General features: G+C 44.6%; 1 protein-coding gene across 3 annotated transcripts in view; it reads right to left on the bottom strand.

Annotated features, from left to right (window-relative positions):
• The window catches only part of tnfsf11 (TNF superfamily member 11), a 73,150-nt gene that overhangs the window by 22,162 nt on the left and 32,796 nt on the right, over positions 1-18,192 (bottom strand). For all 3 annotated transcript variants that reach the window (XM_043694428.1, XM_043694426.1, XM_043694427.1), the window contains exons 3-4: positions 15,596-15,632; positions 14,039-14,128 (exon numbers count right to left, since the gene is read on the bottom strand). In XM_043694428.1, the coding sequence (XP_043550363.1) occupies positions 14,039-14,128; positions 15,596-15,632 (127 nt within the window). The remainder of the gene's footprint in view (positions 1-14,038; positions 14,129-15,595; positions 15,633-18,192) is intronic.

The following is an 18,192-nucleotide window of genomic DNA, read 5'->3' on the forward strand; positions in this document are numbered from 1 at the left end:
TCTCCAACTCTCTCCCTCTCTCTCATTCTGTCTCTATTACAATGGCGCCCCCTGCTGCTCACTCTCTCTGGCCCAGAATCTCTGTGTTTTCCTCGGAATGTCTTTGTTCGGCTGGAGCTGTGTGCCTGGGTTTTTTGGTGTCAGCTCTGGCACTGAGAGAGAGAGAGAGAGATGGGGGAGAGGGGAAGAGCGAGAGAGAGAGAGTGTGAGGGAGAGAGTGAGAGAGATAGGGAGAGAGTGAGAGAGAGGGGGAGAGAGAGAGAGAGATAGGGAGAGAGTGAGAGAGAGGGGGAGAGAGATAGAGATAGGGAGAGAGAGCGAGCACCTCAGGAATGGAGAGAAAGGTTGAGGAGGAGGGTCCTTCATTGGTAACTTCAGCCAGTGCAGGAACTAAACCCATTCTGCTGGTGTCACTCTGCATCACAATCCAATGATTGAGCTACCGGACCCCCAATGGAATGTAAAGGATACAAATAAAATTCATAGAATTATACAATCGCTACAGAGTGGAAGCAGGCCATAAAGCCCATCGAACCCACACTGACCCTCCAAAAAGCATCCCATCCACACCCACCACATTTCTGTAATCCTGCATTCCCCATGGCCAATCCACCTAACCCGCACATCTTTGCGCTGTGGGAGGAAACTGGAGCACCCGGTCAAACACCACATAGACACGGGGAGAACGTGCAATTTCCACACTGACAATTGCCTGGGGGATGATGGAAACTGGGCCCCTGGTGCAGTGAGGCAGTAGTCCTAACCCGTGTGCCACTGTGTCACCCCAAAAATGGCTGTAAATCAGAAAGTAGAAGGGAGGTACTCATGAAAATTACAAAGATGAGTAAAGCATATTGTTGGAGCTGACAACTCCCAGCTGCTGTTAGACCTCATTCTGGGGTCTTAAAAGAAATAGTTGATGCATCGGTTTTAATTTTCTCGATTTCCCTTGTGTGAAGAAGGCTCTACTCCATTGGAAGATAGCTAATGTAACTAAAAGAAGGCTGAAAATGAGAAGGCAGTTAATTCAGCTTCTACCATTTTCCCTATGATTAGATTAGATTACTTTTTTTTAGATTAGATTAGATTACTTACAGTGTGGAAACAGGCCCTTCGGCCCAACAAGTCCACACCGACCCGCCGAAACGTAACCCACCCAGACCCATTCTCCTACATTTACCCCTTACCTAACACTACAGGCAATTTAGCATGGCCAATCCAACACTGTGCCACCGTGCCGCCCAGATTAGATTCGCTGCAGTGTGGAAACAGGCCCTTCAGCCCAACCAGTCCACACCGACCCTCTGAAGAGTAACCCACCCAGACCCATTTCCCTATGACTAATGCACCCAACACTACGGGCAATTTAGCTTGGCCAATTCACCTGGCCTGCGCATCTTTGGACTGTGGGAGGAAACCGGAGCACCCGGAGGAAATCCACGCAGACACAGGGAGAATGTGCAAACTCCACACAGACAGTCACCCGAGGCAGGAATCTAACCTGGGACTCTGGTAGCGTGAGGCAGCAGTGCCAACCACTGAGCCACCGTGCCGCCATGACAGATACTATTATTAAAGACATTACAGCAGCGCACTTAATTAAACTCAAGCAGAGTCAACAAGGATTTGTGAAATGAAAATTGTACTTACCAATTCGTTTTGGAGTTCTTTGAGGAAATTACACATGCTGTGGATAATGGGAACCCAGTGGATGTACAGAACTCAGATCACAGCTGTGATATCCCCTCTGACCAGTAATGCAACTCCTCCACCCCTTTTATCTCCCTCTGTATCCCACCTGAAGCATCTATATCCTGGGATGTTTAATTGCTAACCATGCCCTTCCCTCAACCAAGTCTCATTAATAGCAATAACATCATACTCCCAGGTACTAATCCAAGCCGTACATTCATCTGCCTTACCTACTACACTTCTCACAGTACAACAAACGCACCTCAGACTACCAGTCCCTCGGTGTTCATCATCTGCTCCCTGCCTACTGTGCCCCTTAGTCACACTGACTTTATTATCTAGTTCCTTATAGGCTTTATTATCTGCTTCCTTACTGTCGTCTAGCCTCATTTGGTTCCCATCCCCCTGCCGTGTTAGTTTAAACCTTCCCCAACAGCATTAGCAAAAGCACTCCCAAAGACATTGGTGCCAGTCTGGCCCAGGGGTAGACCATCCATTTTGTAATAGTCCCATACCCCCAGAACCTGTCCCCATGTCCCAAAAATCTGAATCCCTCCCTCCTGCACCATCTCTCAAGTCACTCATTCTTTCATTTCTACTCTAACTAGCACGGGGTACTGATAGCAATCCTGAGATTACTACCTCTTAAGTCCTACTTTTTAACTTGGCTCCTAACTCCCTAAATTCAGCTTGTGGGACCTCATCCCATTTATTATCTCTCTCAGTGATGCCTATATGCACTGCAACAGCTGGCTGTTCACGCTCCCCGTTCAGAATGTCCTGCTGCCAATCTGAGACATCCCTGACCCATGTTCCTGGGAGGTGACATACCATTCAGGAGTCTGAGTGAACCGTTTGTTGACTGCCTCCAATGCCAGTGTATCTTTTCTTAGTAAGTGGTCCGAGATCATTTATGGTACTCTAGTGGTCAAACTAGTGCCTTGTATAGTTACAGATTGCCATCCTGAAAATGTTCACAAGGTGCTTTCCAATGACTCACCAAGAATCCTTTGACAGCACCTTCCAAACCCACAGCCATTTTCATCTAGATGCACAAGGGCAGCAGATACATAAGAATGCCACCACCTGCGAGTTACTCTCCAAACCAGTCGCTATTTTGTTTTGAAAATATATTGTTGTCAAAATCCCGGAATTCTCTCCTGCAGGGTCAACTTATAGCATACGGACTGCAGCGCCTCAAGAAGGAAGCTCACCAATACCTTCTCAAGGGGAAACTAGAAATGGGCAATAAAGACTGGCCCAGCCAGAGGCGCACACAATCTCGTTAAATAACTTTATAAACTCCCTCTCCCCAACTTGTTGGGAGAAGGAACGTCGGGGAGAAGGATGGTCTAAGGCAGGCAGGATTGGGAAGTGTGGAGGAAAGGAAGGGCAAAGAGTGAGGTGGTCAGGTCATGGGGGTAAAGGTAACGGAGAGACAGGGTTGAGGGGAAGGAGAGTTGAGGACAAGGAGACACAGAGATTGGAAGGCAAGTACTATTTTATTAGCCATGTTTCATTTTTAAAATATTTCATTCATAGATACAGGGTTCAACAATGTAAAATATGCCCCTGACTGGGTCAAATAGTTCAATGGGCTCAACCTTCCTTTAACTTTGGCCAAGTGTGACTGATGTCGAGTGTTTTGGATCGTTTGTCAGTGTGAGGCTGAGTGATGTTTTCTCACCGTACTTTACTAAATTCACCTCATTAACTACCTCCCACACCCCGTACATCCGATTTGCACCCCATCTAACAAGATGCCATTCCTGCAACAATTCACCACTGCCAGGATATTCAGGAATTCATTAGCATTCCTGGTGCCTAAGCTATCTTTAAAAGTCCATTGTTCCCCCAAACAAGCACTGTCAGTCTGGAGCTGGATAAAGCAGCCGGTGGCACGGTAGTCAGCACTGCTGCCTCACAGCTGCAGGGACCCGGGTTCGATTCCAGCCTCGGGCAACTGTCTGTGTGGAGTTTGCACATTCTCCCCAAGGCGTGGGTTTCCTCCAAGTGCTCTGGTTTCCTCCCACAATCACAAGGATGTGCAGGGTAGGTGAATTGGCCATGCTAAATTGCCCCATAGTGATTAGGGATGTGTAGGTCAGGTGCATTAGTCAGGGGTAAATAAAGAGTATTGGGGAATGGATATGGGTGGGATACTCTTTAGAGGGTTGGTGTGGACTTGTTGGCTGAAGGTCCTGTTTCCACACTGTAGGGATTCTATGAATTGATGCTCTCTCTGGAGCTACTGCCAGATGGGCTAATACACAGATGGGACTTTCTCCTCGCTCAGTACCAGCTGTGGTGGCCATGGTCTGAGGATGCCACCCAGGTCAATCTGAAGGAATTCCCAGCAATGGGGAAAGAAGGTCAATGACCCTCCCCACCTCACCGGTGCAATTGCCGCTGAGTTCTCTCTGAAATCTCACACTCACTCTATCTCTGCTACCGAACCCACCTACCACCAAGCCTCATGTTCTAACTAAAGCTTGCTACATCTTCCCTCGCTCGCTGTCATCCAACCTAACCTATGACCCTGTGTGCTCTCTACTTTGTCTATTCACTCACCCAGGCCACCTCCCTACCTGCGCCAACAGTAACAGCTGTGTTGTCCACTTTCATCTCCCATAATCCTTGCTGGTGTTAAAGTACATTGACAGCCTCTTATGAAAGTTAAAAATCACACAACACCAGGTTATAGTCCAACAGGTTTAATTGGAAGCATAGACAATATGTTGAAGGTGTTAGCCCCCTGTGTTCTCTGTCTATGACCTGATGTTTAGATTGATTCCAATCTAAAAAGTGAAATAACAGTTTTACATAAAATCATGCAGTTTTTGAGCTCAGAGCTCGGCATGAATCTATGTGGTTTTTGAGCAAAGTGCAATATAACTTTGTACCAAAAAAATTCACTACACACAATATATATGTGTGCATGTGGGTCTTTGTCTGTGTGTGTGTGTGTCTGTCTGGGGTGGGGGTTGTGAGTGTGAGAAAGTGTGTGGGTGTCTGTGTGCGTGTCTGTGTGTATCTGTGTCCGTGTGCATGTGAGAGTGTGCGTGTGTGTGTAGGAATATCTGTGTGTGTGTGTGTGTGTAGTGCAATGGTGATCACCTGTAATGTGACATGAACCCAAGGTCCTGGTCGAGGCCCTCCCTATGGGTACCGAACTTAGCTATCAGCCTCCAAATCATGACTCTTATGAAAGTGACCTCCATGATTAAACATGAGAAAAATAGTTTTAGAACTCACAAGCCAGGTTTCACTTTGGCTTCTGACCTGGCTAGCATTGACAGCAGGATCATAACAACATCTCTTGTCATGCACACACCCACACCCACTTCCCCCCACAATGTTTATATATTTTTCAATCAAATCCTCACTTACACTTATAAACTCCAGCAGCAACAAGCAAAGCCCGTCCAACCTTTTCTTATAAGATAACCCATACATCTGGGTCTCAGGCTTGGTAAACCATCTCTGAATTGCTTCCAATGCATTTGATTTTTCTTTACAGAAAACATCCAGTACTGCACACATACTCCAGATACAGTCTCACCAATGGCATCCATAACTTCCTCAATTATGCAGTCATAGAGATCTACAGCACAGAAAGAGGCCCTTTGCCCATCAAGTCTGTGCCACACAAAAACAACCATCTAACTATTATAATCCCATTTTCCAGAATTTAGCCCGGAGTTTGCAAGTGCACATCTAAATACTTCTGAAATGTTGACGAGGATTTCTGCCTCCACCGGTCTCACAGGCAGTCAGTTGCAGATTTTCACCCAGCTTCTGTGTGAAGAAGATTTCCCTCACATCTCTAAAATCTCTGCCCCCACCTTAAAGCTGTGTCCCCTGGTCACTGATCCCTCCCCCAGATGGAGAAGCATCTTCTTGTACATGTCCATCTTAATTTTAAACATCGCAATCATACCCCCTCTCATTCGCCACTGCTTTAAGAAAAACTAATACCAGTCTGTCCAAGCTCTCTTCATAACTGAAACACTCCAGCCCAGGAAATATTCTGGTAAATTTCCTCCGCACTGCTATCACATCCCTTCTCCAATATGGATTCCAGAACTGCACACAGTAGTCCAGCTGTGGCCTAATCAGCATTTCATACAGTTCCAGCATAGCCTCCCTGCTCCTAAATTCTATGCCTTGACTAATAAAGGCAAGTATCCCATTCAACCACTTTATTCACTTGTCCTGATATCTTAAGGGTCTGCAGGCATACCAAGGTCTCCTTGATCCTCTGGGCTTTCCATGGTCCTATCATGTATTCCCATACCTTGTTTGTCCTGCCTAAGTGCATCATGTCACACTTATCCAGACTGAATTCCAATTGCCACCGTTCAGCCCACCTAGCCACCCTATCTGTATCACCCTGCCTTGTAGTCTCAGGTTATTCTTCTCCTCCTCCTCTGGGTGCTCCGGTTTCCTCCCACAGTCCAAAAGTGTGCTGGTCAGGTGAATTGGCCATGTTAAATTGCCCACAGTGTTAGGTGAAGGGGTAAAATGTAGGGGAATGGGTCTGGGTGGGTTGCTTTTCGGAGGGTTGGTGTGGACTTGTTGGGCCGAAAGGCCTGTGTCCAAACTGTAAGTAATCTAAATCTATCTCAATCAGTTAGTACTCCATCAATTTTTATATCATCTGTGAACTCACTGATTGAATCACATTCAAGTCTAAGTCATTTATACAAACCACAAACAGCAAGGGCCCCACTGGACACAGATTTCCAGACACAAAAACACTCCTCAACCGTCACCCTATGCTACCTGCCACTCAAATGATGTGTCATCCTTCCCTGGATCCCATGGACTCTTACCTTTGCTAACAGTCTCCCACATGGGAGGTCAAAGTAAATTCCATCGAAAGCATCACCTTCATCTCCCTACCTGGGTTACCTCTTCAATCAAGTTGGTCAGACATGACCTCCCCTGAACAAAACCATGCTGCCTATTCCTGATTAATCCCTGCCTCTCTGAATGCAGATTAATTCTGCCCCGCGGAATTGCTTCCTATTGTTTCCCAACCGCTGTTTCTCCTATTTTCTCCACAGCTTTGACTTCTATTTTGTATCTGATTTGTCTCACAATAAATGAGAGAAGTGTGAATGCTAGCAGTGACACATGTTATCAGACCATTTCTTCTCTGAATACACCTACAGTCATGGAATCACAGAGTCACACAACTCAGAAACAGACCCTTCTGCCCAACTTGTCCACGCTGACTAGACATCCCAACCTGACCTCATCCCATTTGCCAGCATTTGGACCATATCCCTCTAAACTCTTCCTGTTCAAATATGCCTACAGATGTCTTCTAAATGTTGCTATTGCACCAGCCTCCAACACTTCCTCTGGCAGCTCGTTCCATACTCACACTGCCCTCTGCATGAAAATGTTACCTCTCAGGTCCTTTTTAAACTTATCCCCCTCTCATCTTAAACCAATGCCCTCTCCTACCCTCGGAAGAAGACCTTGTCTGTTCACTCTATCCATACCCCTCATGATTTTATAAACCTCGACAAGGTCACCCATCAGCATCTGAAGCTACAGGGAAAACAACTCGTGGTTAGTAAACCCCCTCTCCCTATAAGTCAAACCATCCATTCATGGCAACATCCTTGTAAATCTTTTCTAAACCCATATTTCAGCAATAATCCCTGCTAATCCTCTCTCTCTCCCTCCCTCTCCCTCCCTCCCTCTCTCTCTCTCTCTCTGACATCTCTCCTAAGAACCTGGGTTTGAATTTACCTTTGTTGCCAAGGGGTGTGTTTATGGGGATGATGTAGGAAATTGGAACAGCATTGTTGAGTTACAATAGAGTTGGTTGGGTTGTCAGATAGGTTAAGTTATTCTATATTCCATTCTTTTTTGTTCATGTTTCATTTGGTAGTCTGCAAATAAATTCTGTTTTGTTTGAAATTGAGTGGTCTGACCAGTTGCATCAGTCCTGGAATATCCATGTTACATCTGCCTAAAACTACGAACAAAGTTTGGGTCTGGGCTACCTTTTAGAAATGTGTTGAGGAGGTCTGGCCTGGTCCATAACACTTCCCATAGAACATAGAACATTATGGCGCAGTACAGGCCCTTCGGCTCTCGATGTTGCGCCGACCAGTCATACCAATCTGAAGCCCATCTAACCTACACTATTCCATGTACGTCCATATGCTTGTCCAATGACGACTTAAGTGTACTTAAAGTTGGTGAATCTGCTACCATTGCAGGCAAAGCATTCCATACCCTTACTACTCTCTGAGTAAAGAAACTACCTCTGACATCTGTCCTATATCTATCACTCCTCAATTTAAAGCTATGCCCCCTCGTGCTTGCCGTCACCATACTTGGAAAAAGGCTCTCCCTGTCCACCCTATCTAACCCTCTGATTATCTTATATGTCTCTATTAAGTCACCTCTCAACCTTCTTCTCTCCAACAAAAAAAGCCTCAAGTCCCTCAGCCTTTCCTCGTAAGACTTCCCCTCCATACCAGGCAACATCCGAGTAAATCTCCTCTGCACCCTTTCCAAAGCTTCCACATCCTTCTTATAATGCGGTGACCAGAACTGTACACGATACTCCAAGTGTGGCCGCACCAGAGTTTTGTACAGCTGTAGCATAACCTCCTGGTTCCGGAACTCGATCCCTGTATTAATAAAAGCTAAAACACTGTATGCCTTCTTAACAACCCTGTCAACCTGGGTGGCAACTTTCAAGGATCTGTGTACCTGGACATTGAGATCTCTCTGCTCATCTACACTACCAAGAATCTTACCATTAGCCCAGTACTCTTTATTCCTGTTGCTCCTTCCAAAGTGAATCAACTCTCGTGTTTCCGCATTAAACTACATTTGCCACCTTTCAGCACAGCTCTGCAGCTTACCTATGTCCCTCTGTAACCTACAACATCCTTCATCACTATCCACAACTCCACTGACCTTAGTGTCGTCTGTGAATTTACTAACCCACCCTTCTACGCCCTCATTCAGGTCGTTTATAAAAATGACAAAATGCAGTGGACCCAACACCGACCCTTGCGGTACACCACTAGTAACTGGACTCCAGGATGAACATTTCCCATCAACCACCACCCTCTGTCTTCTTTCAGCAAGCCAACTGATCCAAACTGCTATATCTCCCATAATCCCATTCCTCCGCATTTTGTACAATAGCCTACTGTGGGGAACCTTATCGAACGCCTTGCTGAAATCCATATACATCACATTAACCGGTTTACACTCATCTACCTGTTTGGTCACCTTCTCAAAGAACTCAATAAGGTTTGTGAGGCACGACCTACCCTTCACAAAACCGTGCTGACTATCCCTAATCAAATTATTCTTTTCTGGATGATTATAAATCCTATCTCTTATAACCTTTTCCAACACTTTACCAACAACTGAAGTAAGGCTCACTGGTCTATAATTACCAGGATTGTCTGTACTCCCCTTCTTGAACAGGGGAACCACATTTGCTATCCTCCAGTCTTCTGGCATTATTCCTGTAGGCAATGACGATTTAAAGATCAATGCCAAAGGCTCGGCTATTTCCTCCCTGGCTTCCCAGAGGATCCTAGGATAAATCCCATCCGGCCCAGGGGACTTATCTATTTTCACACACTGCAGGATTTCTAATACCTCTTCCTTGTGAACCTCAATCCCACCCCCAGTCTAGCGGCCTGTATGTCAATAATCTCCTCGACAACATTGTCGTTTTCTAGAGTGAATACTGTCGAAAAATATTCATTTAGTGCTTCCCCTATCTCCTCTGACTCCACAAACAACTTCCCACTACTATCCTTGATTGGCCCTAATCTTACTCTCGTCATTCTTTTATTCCTTAAATACCTATAGAAAGCCTTAGGGTTTTCCCTGATCCTATCCGCCAACAACGTCACATGTCTCCTCCTGGCTCTTCTGAGCTCTCTCTTTAGGTCTATCCTGGCTACCTTGTAACCCTCAAGTGCCCTAACTGAGCCTTCACATCTCATCCTAACATAAGCGTTCTTCTTCCTCCTGACCAGATATTCCACTTCCTTCGTAAACCATAGCTCCTGCACTCTACAGCTTCCTCCCTGCCTGACAGGTACATACTTATCTAGGACACTCAGGAGCTTTTCCTCGAATAAGCTACACATTTCTAATGTGCCCATCCTCTGCAGTTTCCTTCCCCACCCTATGCTTCTTAAAACTTGCCTAATCACATCATAATTGCCTTTCCCCCAGCTGTAACTCTTGCCCAGTGGTATACACCTATCCCTTTCTATCACTAAATTAAACATACCAGAATTGTGATCGCTATCACCAAAGTGCTCACGTACTTCCAAGTCTAACACCTGGCCGGGCTCATTACCCAGTACCAAATCTAATGTGGCTTCGCCCCTTGTTGGCCTACATAAGGGTGCAGTATTCTAAAATGGCCTCCCCAGTGTCATGATGTTCCAACTTCTATACTCAATGGTGATAGTGACCACAACTCTTTTTTTGTTTACTTTAGCGATGGAAAAGGGTAGGTATATACCGCAGGGCAAGAGTTGGGGGAAAGGCAATTACGATGCGATTAGGCAAGTTTTAGGATGCGTAGGATGGGAAAGGAAACTGCAGGGGATAGACACAGTTGAAATGTGGAGCATTTTCAAGGATCAGCTACTATGTGTCCTTGAAACGTATGTATCCAAAATGCTCAGGGCCAGCTGGTCTTCAGAATTCAGAACTTCTCAAATTTCAGAATAAGTGAAAGTTTGATGGGGAAATTTTAAAAAACCTTACTTGAGGAGCAGACTCACTGAGTAAAATGGTACTTGAGACAGAATTGAGGCCCGCCAGTGCTGGGCCAAGAACCCCAGCTCATGTCACATCTAAGTGACACGCATCGAGTGGGTGCCAACTTGTGTTAACTGTTTGCATGCCAAACAACCTTGTGAATGATAAAAAAAAACTTCACAAAAGAACCTTCGGACTTTGGAGCTTTCTGGATTTTGGGATTTCAGATAAAGGGTTGCCTACCTGTACCTGTCAGGCATGGAGGAAGTAGTTGGAGCAAGGGAGCCGCGGTTTACTTAAAAAGTTGAATCTCTTGTCAAGAGGAAGAAGGAAGCTTATGTTCGGATGAGATGTAAAGTCTCAGTTAGGGCGAGTGAGAGTTACAAGTTCACAGGGAAAGACTTAACGAGAGAGCTAAGCCAAGCCAGGAGGGAACATGAGAAGTTGTTGGCAGATAGGATCAAGGGAATCCCTAAGGCTTTCTATAGGCATATCAGGAATAAAAGAATGACTAGAGTAAGATTAGGGCCAATCAAGGAAAGTAGTAGGAAGTTGTGTATGCAGTCAGAGGAGATAGGGGAAGCGCTAAATAAATATTTTTCGTCAGTATTCACACTGGAAAATGACGATATTGTCGAGGGTAATACAGGCTCCTAGACTAGATGGGATTGAGGTTCACAAGGAGGAGGTGTCAGCAATTCTAGAAAGTGTAAAAATAGATAGGTCCCCTGGGCCGGATAGGATTTACCTTAGGATTCTCTGGGAAGCAAGGGAGGAGATTGCCGAGCCTTTGGCATTGATCTTTATGTCATCATTGTCAACAGGAATAGTGCCAGAAGACTGGAGGATAGTAAACATTGTTCTCGTGTTCAAGAAGGGGAGTAGAGACAACCCTGGAAATTATAGACTAGTGAGTCTTACTTCGGTTGTGGGTAAAGTGTTGGAATGGATTATAAGAGAGAGGATTTATAATCATCTAGAAAGGGATAAGTTGATTAGGGATAGTCAGCACGGTTTTGTGAAGGGTAGGTCATGCCTCACAAACCTTATTGAGCCCTTTGAGAAGGCGACCAAACAGATAGATGAGGGTAAAATGGTACATGGACTTCGGTAAGGCAATTTATAAGGTTCCTCACAGTAGGATATTGCACAAAATATGGAGGCATGGGATTGAGGGTGATTTAGTGGTTTAGATGAGCAATTAGCAAGCTGAAAGAAGACAGAGGGTGGTGGTTGATGGGAAATGTTCATCCTGGAGTTCAGTTACTAGTGGGGTATTGCAAGGATCTGTTTTGGGGTCACTGCTGTTTGTCATTTTTATAAATGACCTGAATGAGGGGTCAGAAGGATGGGTTGGTAAATTTGCAGATGACACTAAGGTCGGTGGAGTTGTGGATAGTGATGAAGGATGTTGTAGGTTACAGAGGGACATAGATAAGCTGCAGAGCTGGGCTGAGAGGTGGCTAATGTAGTTTAATGTGGAAACATGAGAGTTGATTCACTTTGGAAGGAGCAACAGGAATAAAGAGTACTGGGCTAATGGTAAGATTCTTGGTAGTGTAGATGAACAGAGGATCTCAGTGTTCACGTATATAGATCCCTGAGTTGCCACCCAGGTTGATAGGGCTGTTAAGAAGGCATACGGTATGTTAGCTTTTCTTGGTAGAGGGATTGAGTTTTGGGGCTATGAGGTCATGCTGCAGCTGTACAAAAGTCTGGTGCAGCTGCACTTGGAGTATTGCTTACAGTTCTGGTCACCGCATTATAGGAAGGATGTGGAAGCTTTGGAAAGGATTCAGAGGTGACTTACTGGGATGTTCCCTGGTGTAGAGGGAACGTCATATGAGGAAAGCCGGAGGGACTTTGAGGCTGTTTTCATTATAGAGAAGATGGTTGAGAGGTGACTTAATTGAGACATATAAGATAATCAGAGGGTTAGATCGGGTTGATGTGAGAGCCTTTTTCCTCGAATGGCGATGAGGGGACATAGCTTTAAATTGAGGGGTGATATATATAGGACAGATGTTAGAGGTAGTTTTTTAACTCAGAGTAGTAGGGGCGTGGAAAGCCCTGCCTGCAACAGTAGACTCGCCAACTTTAAGGGCATTTAAATGGTCATTGGATTGACATATGGATGAGAATGGAATAGTGTAGGTTAGATGGGCTTCAGGTTAGTTTCACAGGTCGGCGCAACATTGAGGGCCGTAGGGCCTGTACTGCACTGTAATGTTCTATGTTCTATAATGTTCTGACTAATGAAGGCAAGCTTGCCAAATGCCTCCTTCACCACACTGTCTACCCACAACTTCATTTTCAAGGAACTATACACCTACAATGCCAGGTCTCTTTGTTTGAGAACACCCTCCAAGACCATACCATTAACTGTATATGCCGTGCCCTAGTTTACCTTACCAAAATGTAACACCTCACATGTATTGAAATTAAACTCAGTCTGCCACTCCTTGGCCCATTGGCCCATCTGATCAAGATCCCATTGACCTCTGGGATACCTTCTTCACTGACCACTACATTGCCTATTTTGGTTTTATTTCCAAACTTACGAACTAGGCTTCCTATATTAACATCCAAATCATTTATATAAATGACAAAAAACTGTGGACCCAGCACTGATCCTTGTGGCACACTGCTGGTCACAGGTCTCCAGTCTGAAAAACAACTCTCTACCACCACCCTCTGTCTCCTATCTTCAAGCCTATTTTGTATCCAATTGGCTAGCTACCCCTGGATTCAGTGCGATATAACCTTACTAATACACTTACTGCACCAAACATACCCACACTAATGCCCCCTAACCATCATGCCAATGTCTTCACCATAAAGGTGTTCATACAAACATTTTCACAAAAGCGAAAGCATCTTTTCAAAATGGCATCTATTTGACAGCCCTCAACAAAGTGGCATCCATATTAATGTCCTTAACGCGGTGGCCTCTGGACTGTCTGCAACCGAGAAGTGTATATGCAAATAACAGAGATGCCACCCATACCCAAAATAGTATCCGTACCAAGGAATAACTGATCCAAAATGATTACATTTCCCAGCTGCAGTTTCCATCTGATACCTTTCCGTTGTGTGAAAGTCAGGTTGGAAGCTGAGCAAATTAGCAATAGGGTCAGGGAGGGCTTTGGGGTTGTCAATAGGGTCAGGGAGGGCTTTGGGGTTGCCAATTCTCCAGGGATTCCCTGGAGTCTCCAGAAATCCACACTTCCTCAAGCAATCATAGAGAAGGATTGTTGCAAATGTTAGAAATGTTTTGTGCCCTTTTGCCCCTTTTGAGCAATTCCTTGTGGAAATATTGCAGATGGAAGAGATTGATTGGGGGTGGGAGAAGTGTGTGATGGATGCAGCTGATGAATCACAGGCCCTGGGCCTTTCTCACTCTGGGTGCAACGGAATGGTAAGACAGCAGCTTGAAGAGCTTTGCAGGATTCTTTGTAGGAAACATGAAGTAACTCCTGGTGTGGCTTTGGAAGGGAGGTGCGTGACAATTCCTGGTTCAGCTTGCATCAGAAGGATGGAATCTTCCTCAGGAATGCAGGATGGAACTTACCAGAAGGAGCTTTGATCGGTTTCTTCATGGTGAGGTGGGCATAGGGTGTCAGCTTCCTCATATTCTTCCTCGTGCGATTGGGGGCCAACCCTGATAAAAAAAAAGACACTGCTCGTAAAAGCTGAGGACAAAGTGCTTTGTCTGAATGTCTGAACATTGCCATACTCTCAGGCAGTTGTAGAGAGAGCTTGTCAAAGGGCCATGGAGGATGATCAGAGTCTTGATCCCTATTCATGAACTAACGCATCACTGAGATTTCTCCTGAGTGAGACAATGATTGAGTGAGCATATTGGGAGTTTGGTTCAGAGTGGGAATTGGATGCACAGGGGAAGGAGGGATACTGCAGAAGTGAGCCAAGTGTGGAATTTGGTGAAGGAATTTTCCTGAAGAGACTGTAGGGGTTTTATCAACATTGTAAGGTTTATTGGCGTGCAAAAGCACATTGGGAGGTGTTGGCTGTACTAAATATAAATGAATAAATCAGCAATTGACATGGAAAGCATGTTTTCTCTTCTATATCAGTACAGAGTCAGGGCTCATGGTTTTAACATTAGGGGTCACTCTTTCAGAAGAGTTGGGGACATTATTTTCTCTCTCTCAGAGGGTTGCACAAATTTGGAATCCTTAGCATTCAAAGGCGATGGAAGTGTGGTCATATAATATTTTTGAGGTGGATGTTGATAGGTTCGTTTAGGAGTGGAATCAAGGGTTATCAGAGGAAGGTGGAAATGTGGAATTCAAAAAACAAACAAATTGGCTGTGCTCTTGTTGTATGGGGTAGGCCCGAAGGACTGAACAGCCTAGTTTTGCTTCTAATTTCTTTATTCATATGTTTATAAGTCTGAAAGTGATGCAGGCCAAAGGCCCACAGATACAACCAAAGTAAATGCTGGGGTTCAGGGCTGCTACTGAGGAATATTTCCTGATATTGAGGGAGTTAAATAGAGAGTAAGAATGAAGTAAGAATGGAATTGGATGCAAACTAAGGTTCATTCTTATTACAATAACAATTACATGCTTAATTAAGAGACTTGCCCCACCACCTTTTCTTAGCCTCCTGTCTTTTTGAATGTCAAATATTGCCCCAAATCGAGGGCCCAGCCCTGCCCACCTTGCAACCATCTCTCTGTCATGTCAATTATCTCTGACACACGCATTTCTATCTGTGGTAACAATTTATCCACGGTGTTCTGAATATTATGAACTCTGCCTTTTTATCTTTAGCAATCTCCTGAGTTATCTGCTAGTGCTCTCTTAAGTTTAAATGCAGCGATGAGTGAGTTTGAGGAGAATAACTAAGATAAAGCCGGAAGAGAGGGGGTTTCAAATAAAGACAGAGACAACCCAATGAGGCAGATAAATAAGTGTGAATGGAAATGGGCCTGGGTCTGGTCTGATGACTGGTTAACTAGATAATACTCAACATCCTGATTCAATTAAGAATGTGCATTCTGGGGGAAGCTGCTCCAATGGAATTTCCCTCCATCCCAAATGAGGACCATCTACTCTCTGACTCACTGAACTCACAAACATCTTTGCTCCTGGATTAAACTTACCCCTGTGTTGCTTTTTGTCTGCTGCACCAGGATCCACCTAAACAAAGAGAGGAACAGTTAATACCTATTTCCATCAGTCCCAGTGCAATGTGCCTGGCTCCAGTGCACATGGAGCGGATCAGTGGTGCCTCACACTTCCCACAGTGCCTTGCAAACACGTGAAGGCTCATTGAGAGATCAGGGGATTGGAACTCCTTTCGCTCAGTCTCACAACCCAAAGCAATGAAACTCACACTCTTACAAAACTGGTGTAAAGACAACACCTTTCCACTCCCTTTAGTTTTGGACAATGGGCATTGGCATTATAAAGTTTACCAGCAGTGCAAAAACATACTGGGAGGTGTCGGCTGTACCAAATATAATTGTGTTTTCTCTTGTGAATCAGCTTGGGCTCATGGTTTTAAAATTAGGGGTCACCCTTTCAGAACAGAGATGAGTACACAGAACGTTGTGCAAATTTGATATTCTCAGCATTAAATCAAGGAGAATGTGTAAAAAGATGGCTGCACTTTTTTAAAAAAAATCATGCTTAATGGAACACAGTGTGAGTTGTACACAGTACTGCTTTCCCCTGGATCAAGCAGAGAAAAAAGCAGACTCACAGTGTTGACGGATTCTAAGCCAAGGGGGAAGAGTTTGTAATTGGCTCCTGACCAGGTGATCACGGTGTTTGGGGCCAGTGCAGTAGAGAACCACTTAAAGAGAAAAACTGTCAGAAAATCTGCCTCCTTCTCACTCTCTCCTGTTTGGAGGTCATAGAAATTCTTCAGTAATAGCTTGCTGCCTTCCACTTACCTGTCTCTACAAATCTCCAGCTGAAGGGAACTAAATGCCTTCAAAGTGAAAGAAGACGTATTCTTAATCACTGAATGAAAGACGGCATTGCTGTGTAAACAACCTTATGTCAACAGCAAAGAACTAAAAAGGAATTGAAAGCAAGAGAAAGAAAGTAACTCATTGAATCCAGTAATCTAGACTGGTACTGCTGAACTGTGCTGTCCTGATCATCTTTTCTCCTTTTCCACCTTTAATATCCATATCTTGTCTATCTTTGTGTGTCTGTTTATGGAGGGGAATGTAAGAAGGGGTGAGGTTTAAGATTTAAAGCTCTATATTTGTAATTCATATACCTTAATCACCACTAAAGACAAGTTGTCCACCATAAACAGTTAAAAATCACACAACACCAGGTTATAGTCCAACAGGTTTAATTGGAAGCACATTAGCTTTCGGAGCATCGCTCCTTCATCAGGTGATTGTCGCTCCGAAAGCTAGTGTGCTTCCAATTAAACCTGTTGGACTATAACCTGGTGTTGTGTGATTTTTAACTTTGTACATCCCAGTCCACCACCGGCAGCTCCAAATCATGACTATAAACAGTGATTTTCTTGTTAAGTACAGAAACCTGCTATTTTCTTTTAAACTGAGTTTGTCAGTCAGGTCAAATGGGGACTTTGGAGGATTTGACGTAACCTTTGCAATTTGTGTTAATTTCAGCAATACTGGGGCTTGATTTCCAGTGCATCACATAGTGTGTCAGGATGATCTTGACTGGATATCAGAGTGAGCACCATGAGCTACAATTCCAGAACACTGATTTTCCAAGGCAAAATGCAACGACAATGCCAACGTTCCCCACACCTCCTTCTGCCTCAGATGAATAGTGCCAGATTTTCACACATTGCTTGATCTGACTGGTGACTATAAATGATGATTTCAAAGAGACACATCCGCTCAGCCATTGCCAGGAGCCACTGTTAAAGAAAAATATAGATATTGATGAAATTGGAAAAGAAAAAAATCATAAAGGACAAAACATTGGGACTCCTAAAAACTCAAAATGGTGGGTGTGGGAAAAGATCTGCTAACCCACGATAGCCCCACAAAAGCAAAATTGGCCAAAAACTGTACCAAAAATACCCAGAATTCCCAAGCAGACTCACAAGCCAAATCAGACAACCCACACAGACAAGATAATGCACTTTAAGCTCGCTAACAGCGACAGAGCACCACAGATATCTCAAAGCCCCAAGGGCAGTTTCACAATCCAGCAATACCAAAACCACACAAAGAGTAGGTCAGACAGAGAGGCACCAATAAGGATATGCTCCAGGAACAGGACAATGGAAGCACCTCACCACTTCAAAGGAGACATTACCACCTACCTGTGAAGAGGAATGGAACCATCAATACTGTCAGGATGTTGCACTGTTTGAAGGTGCAGGACATTCATCTGATAACTGTATTCCAATTAGCATCCTTGTAACTAGATGACTCCATTTCCAGATACATTGTAGTTTCCCATTTCTTAATCAGCCTTATTGTGCAGCATTACTATAAAACTGGTCTCATCCTCAGCTCTGGGGAGAGAAATCTGACCTACCCGTACAGACTCACCTCTATCCAAGGCCCTAAAGGAGCCTTCCACATCCATCAAAGTTTTACTTGCACATCCACTAATATCATTTATTGTATCCATTGCTCCAGATGTGGTCTCCTCTACATTGGGGAGACTGGGCGCTTCCTAGCAGAGCGCTTTAGGGAACATCTCTGGGACACCCGCACCAATCAACCACACCGCCCCGTGGCCCAATATT

Source organism: Chiloscyllium plagiosum, chromosome 7 (genome assembly GCF_004010195.1).
Source record: "Chiloscyllium plagiosum isolate BGI_BamShark_2017 chromosome 7, ASM401019v2, whole genome shotgun sequence".
Taxonomy (NCBI): domain Eukaryota; kingdom Metazoa; phylum Chordata; class Chondrichthyes; order Orectolobiformes; family Hemiscylliidae; genus Chiloscyllium; species Chiloscyllium plagiosum.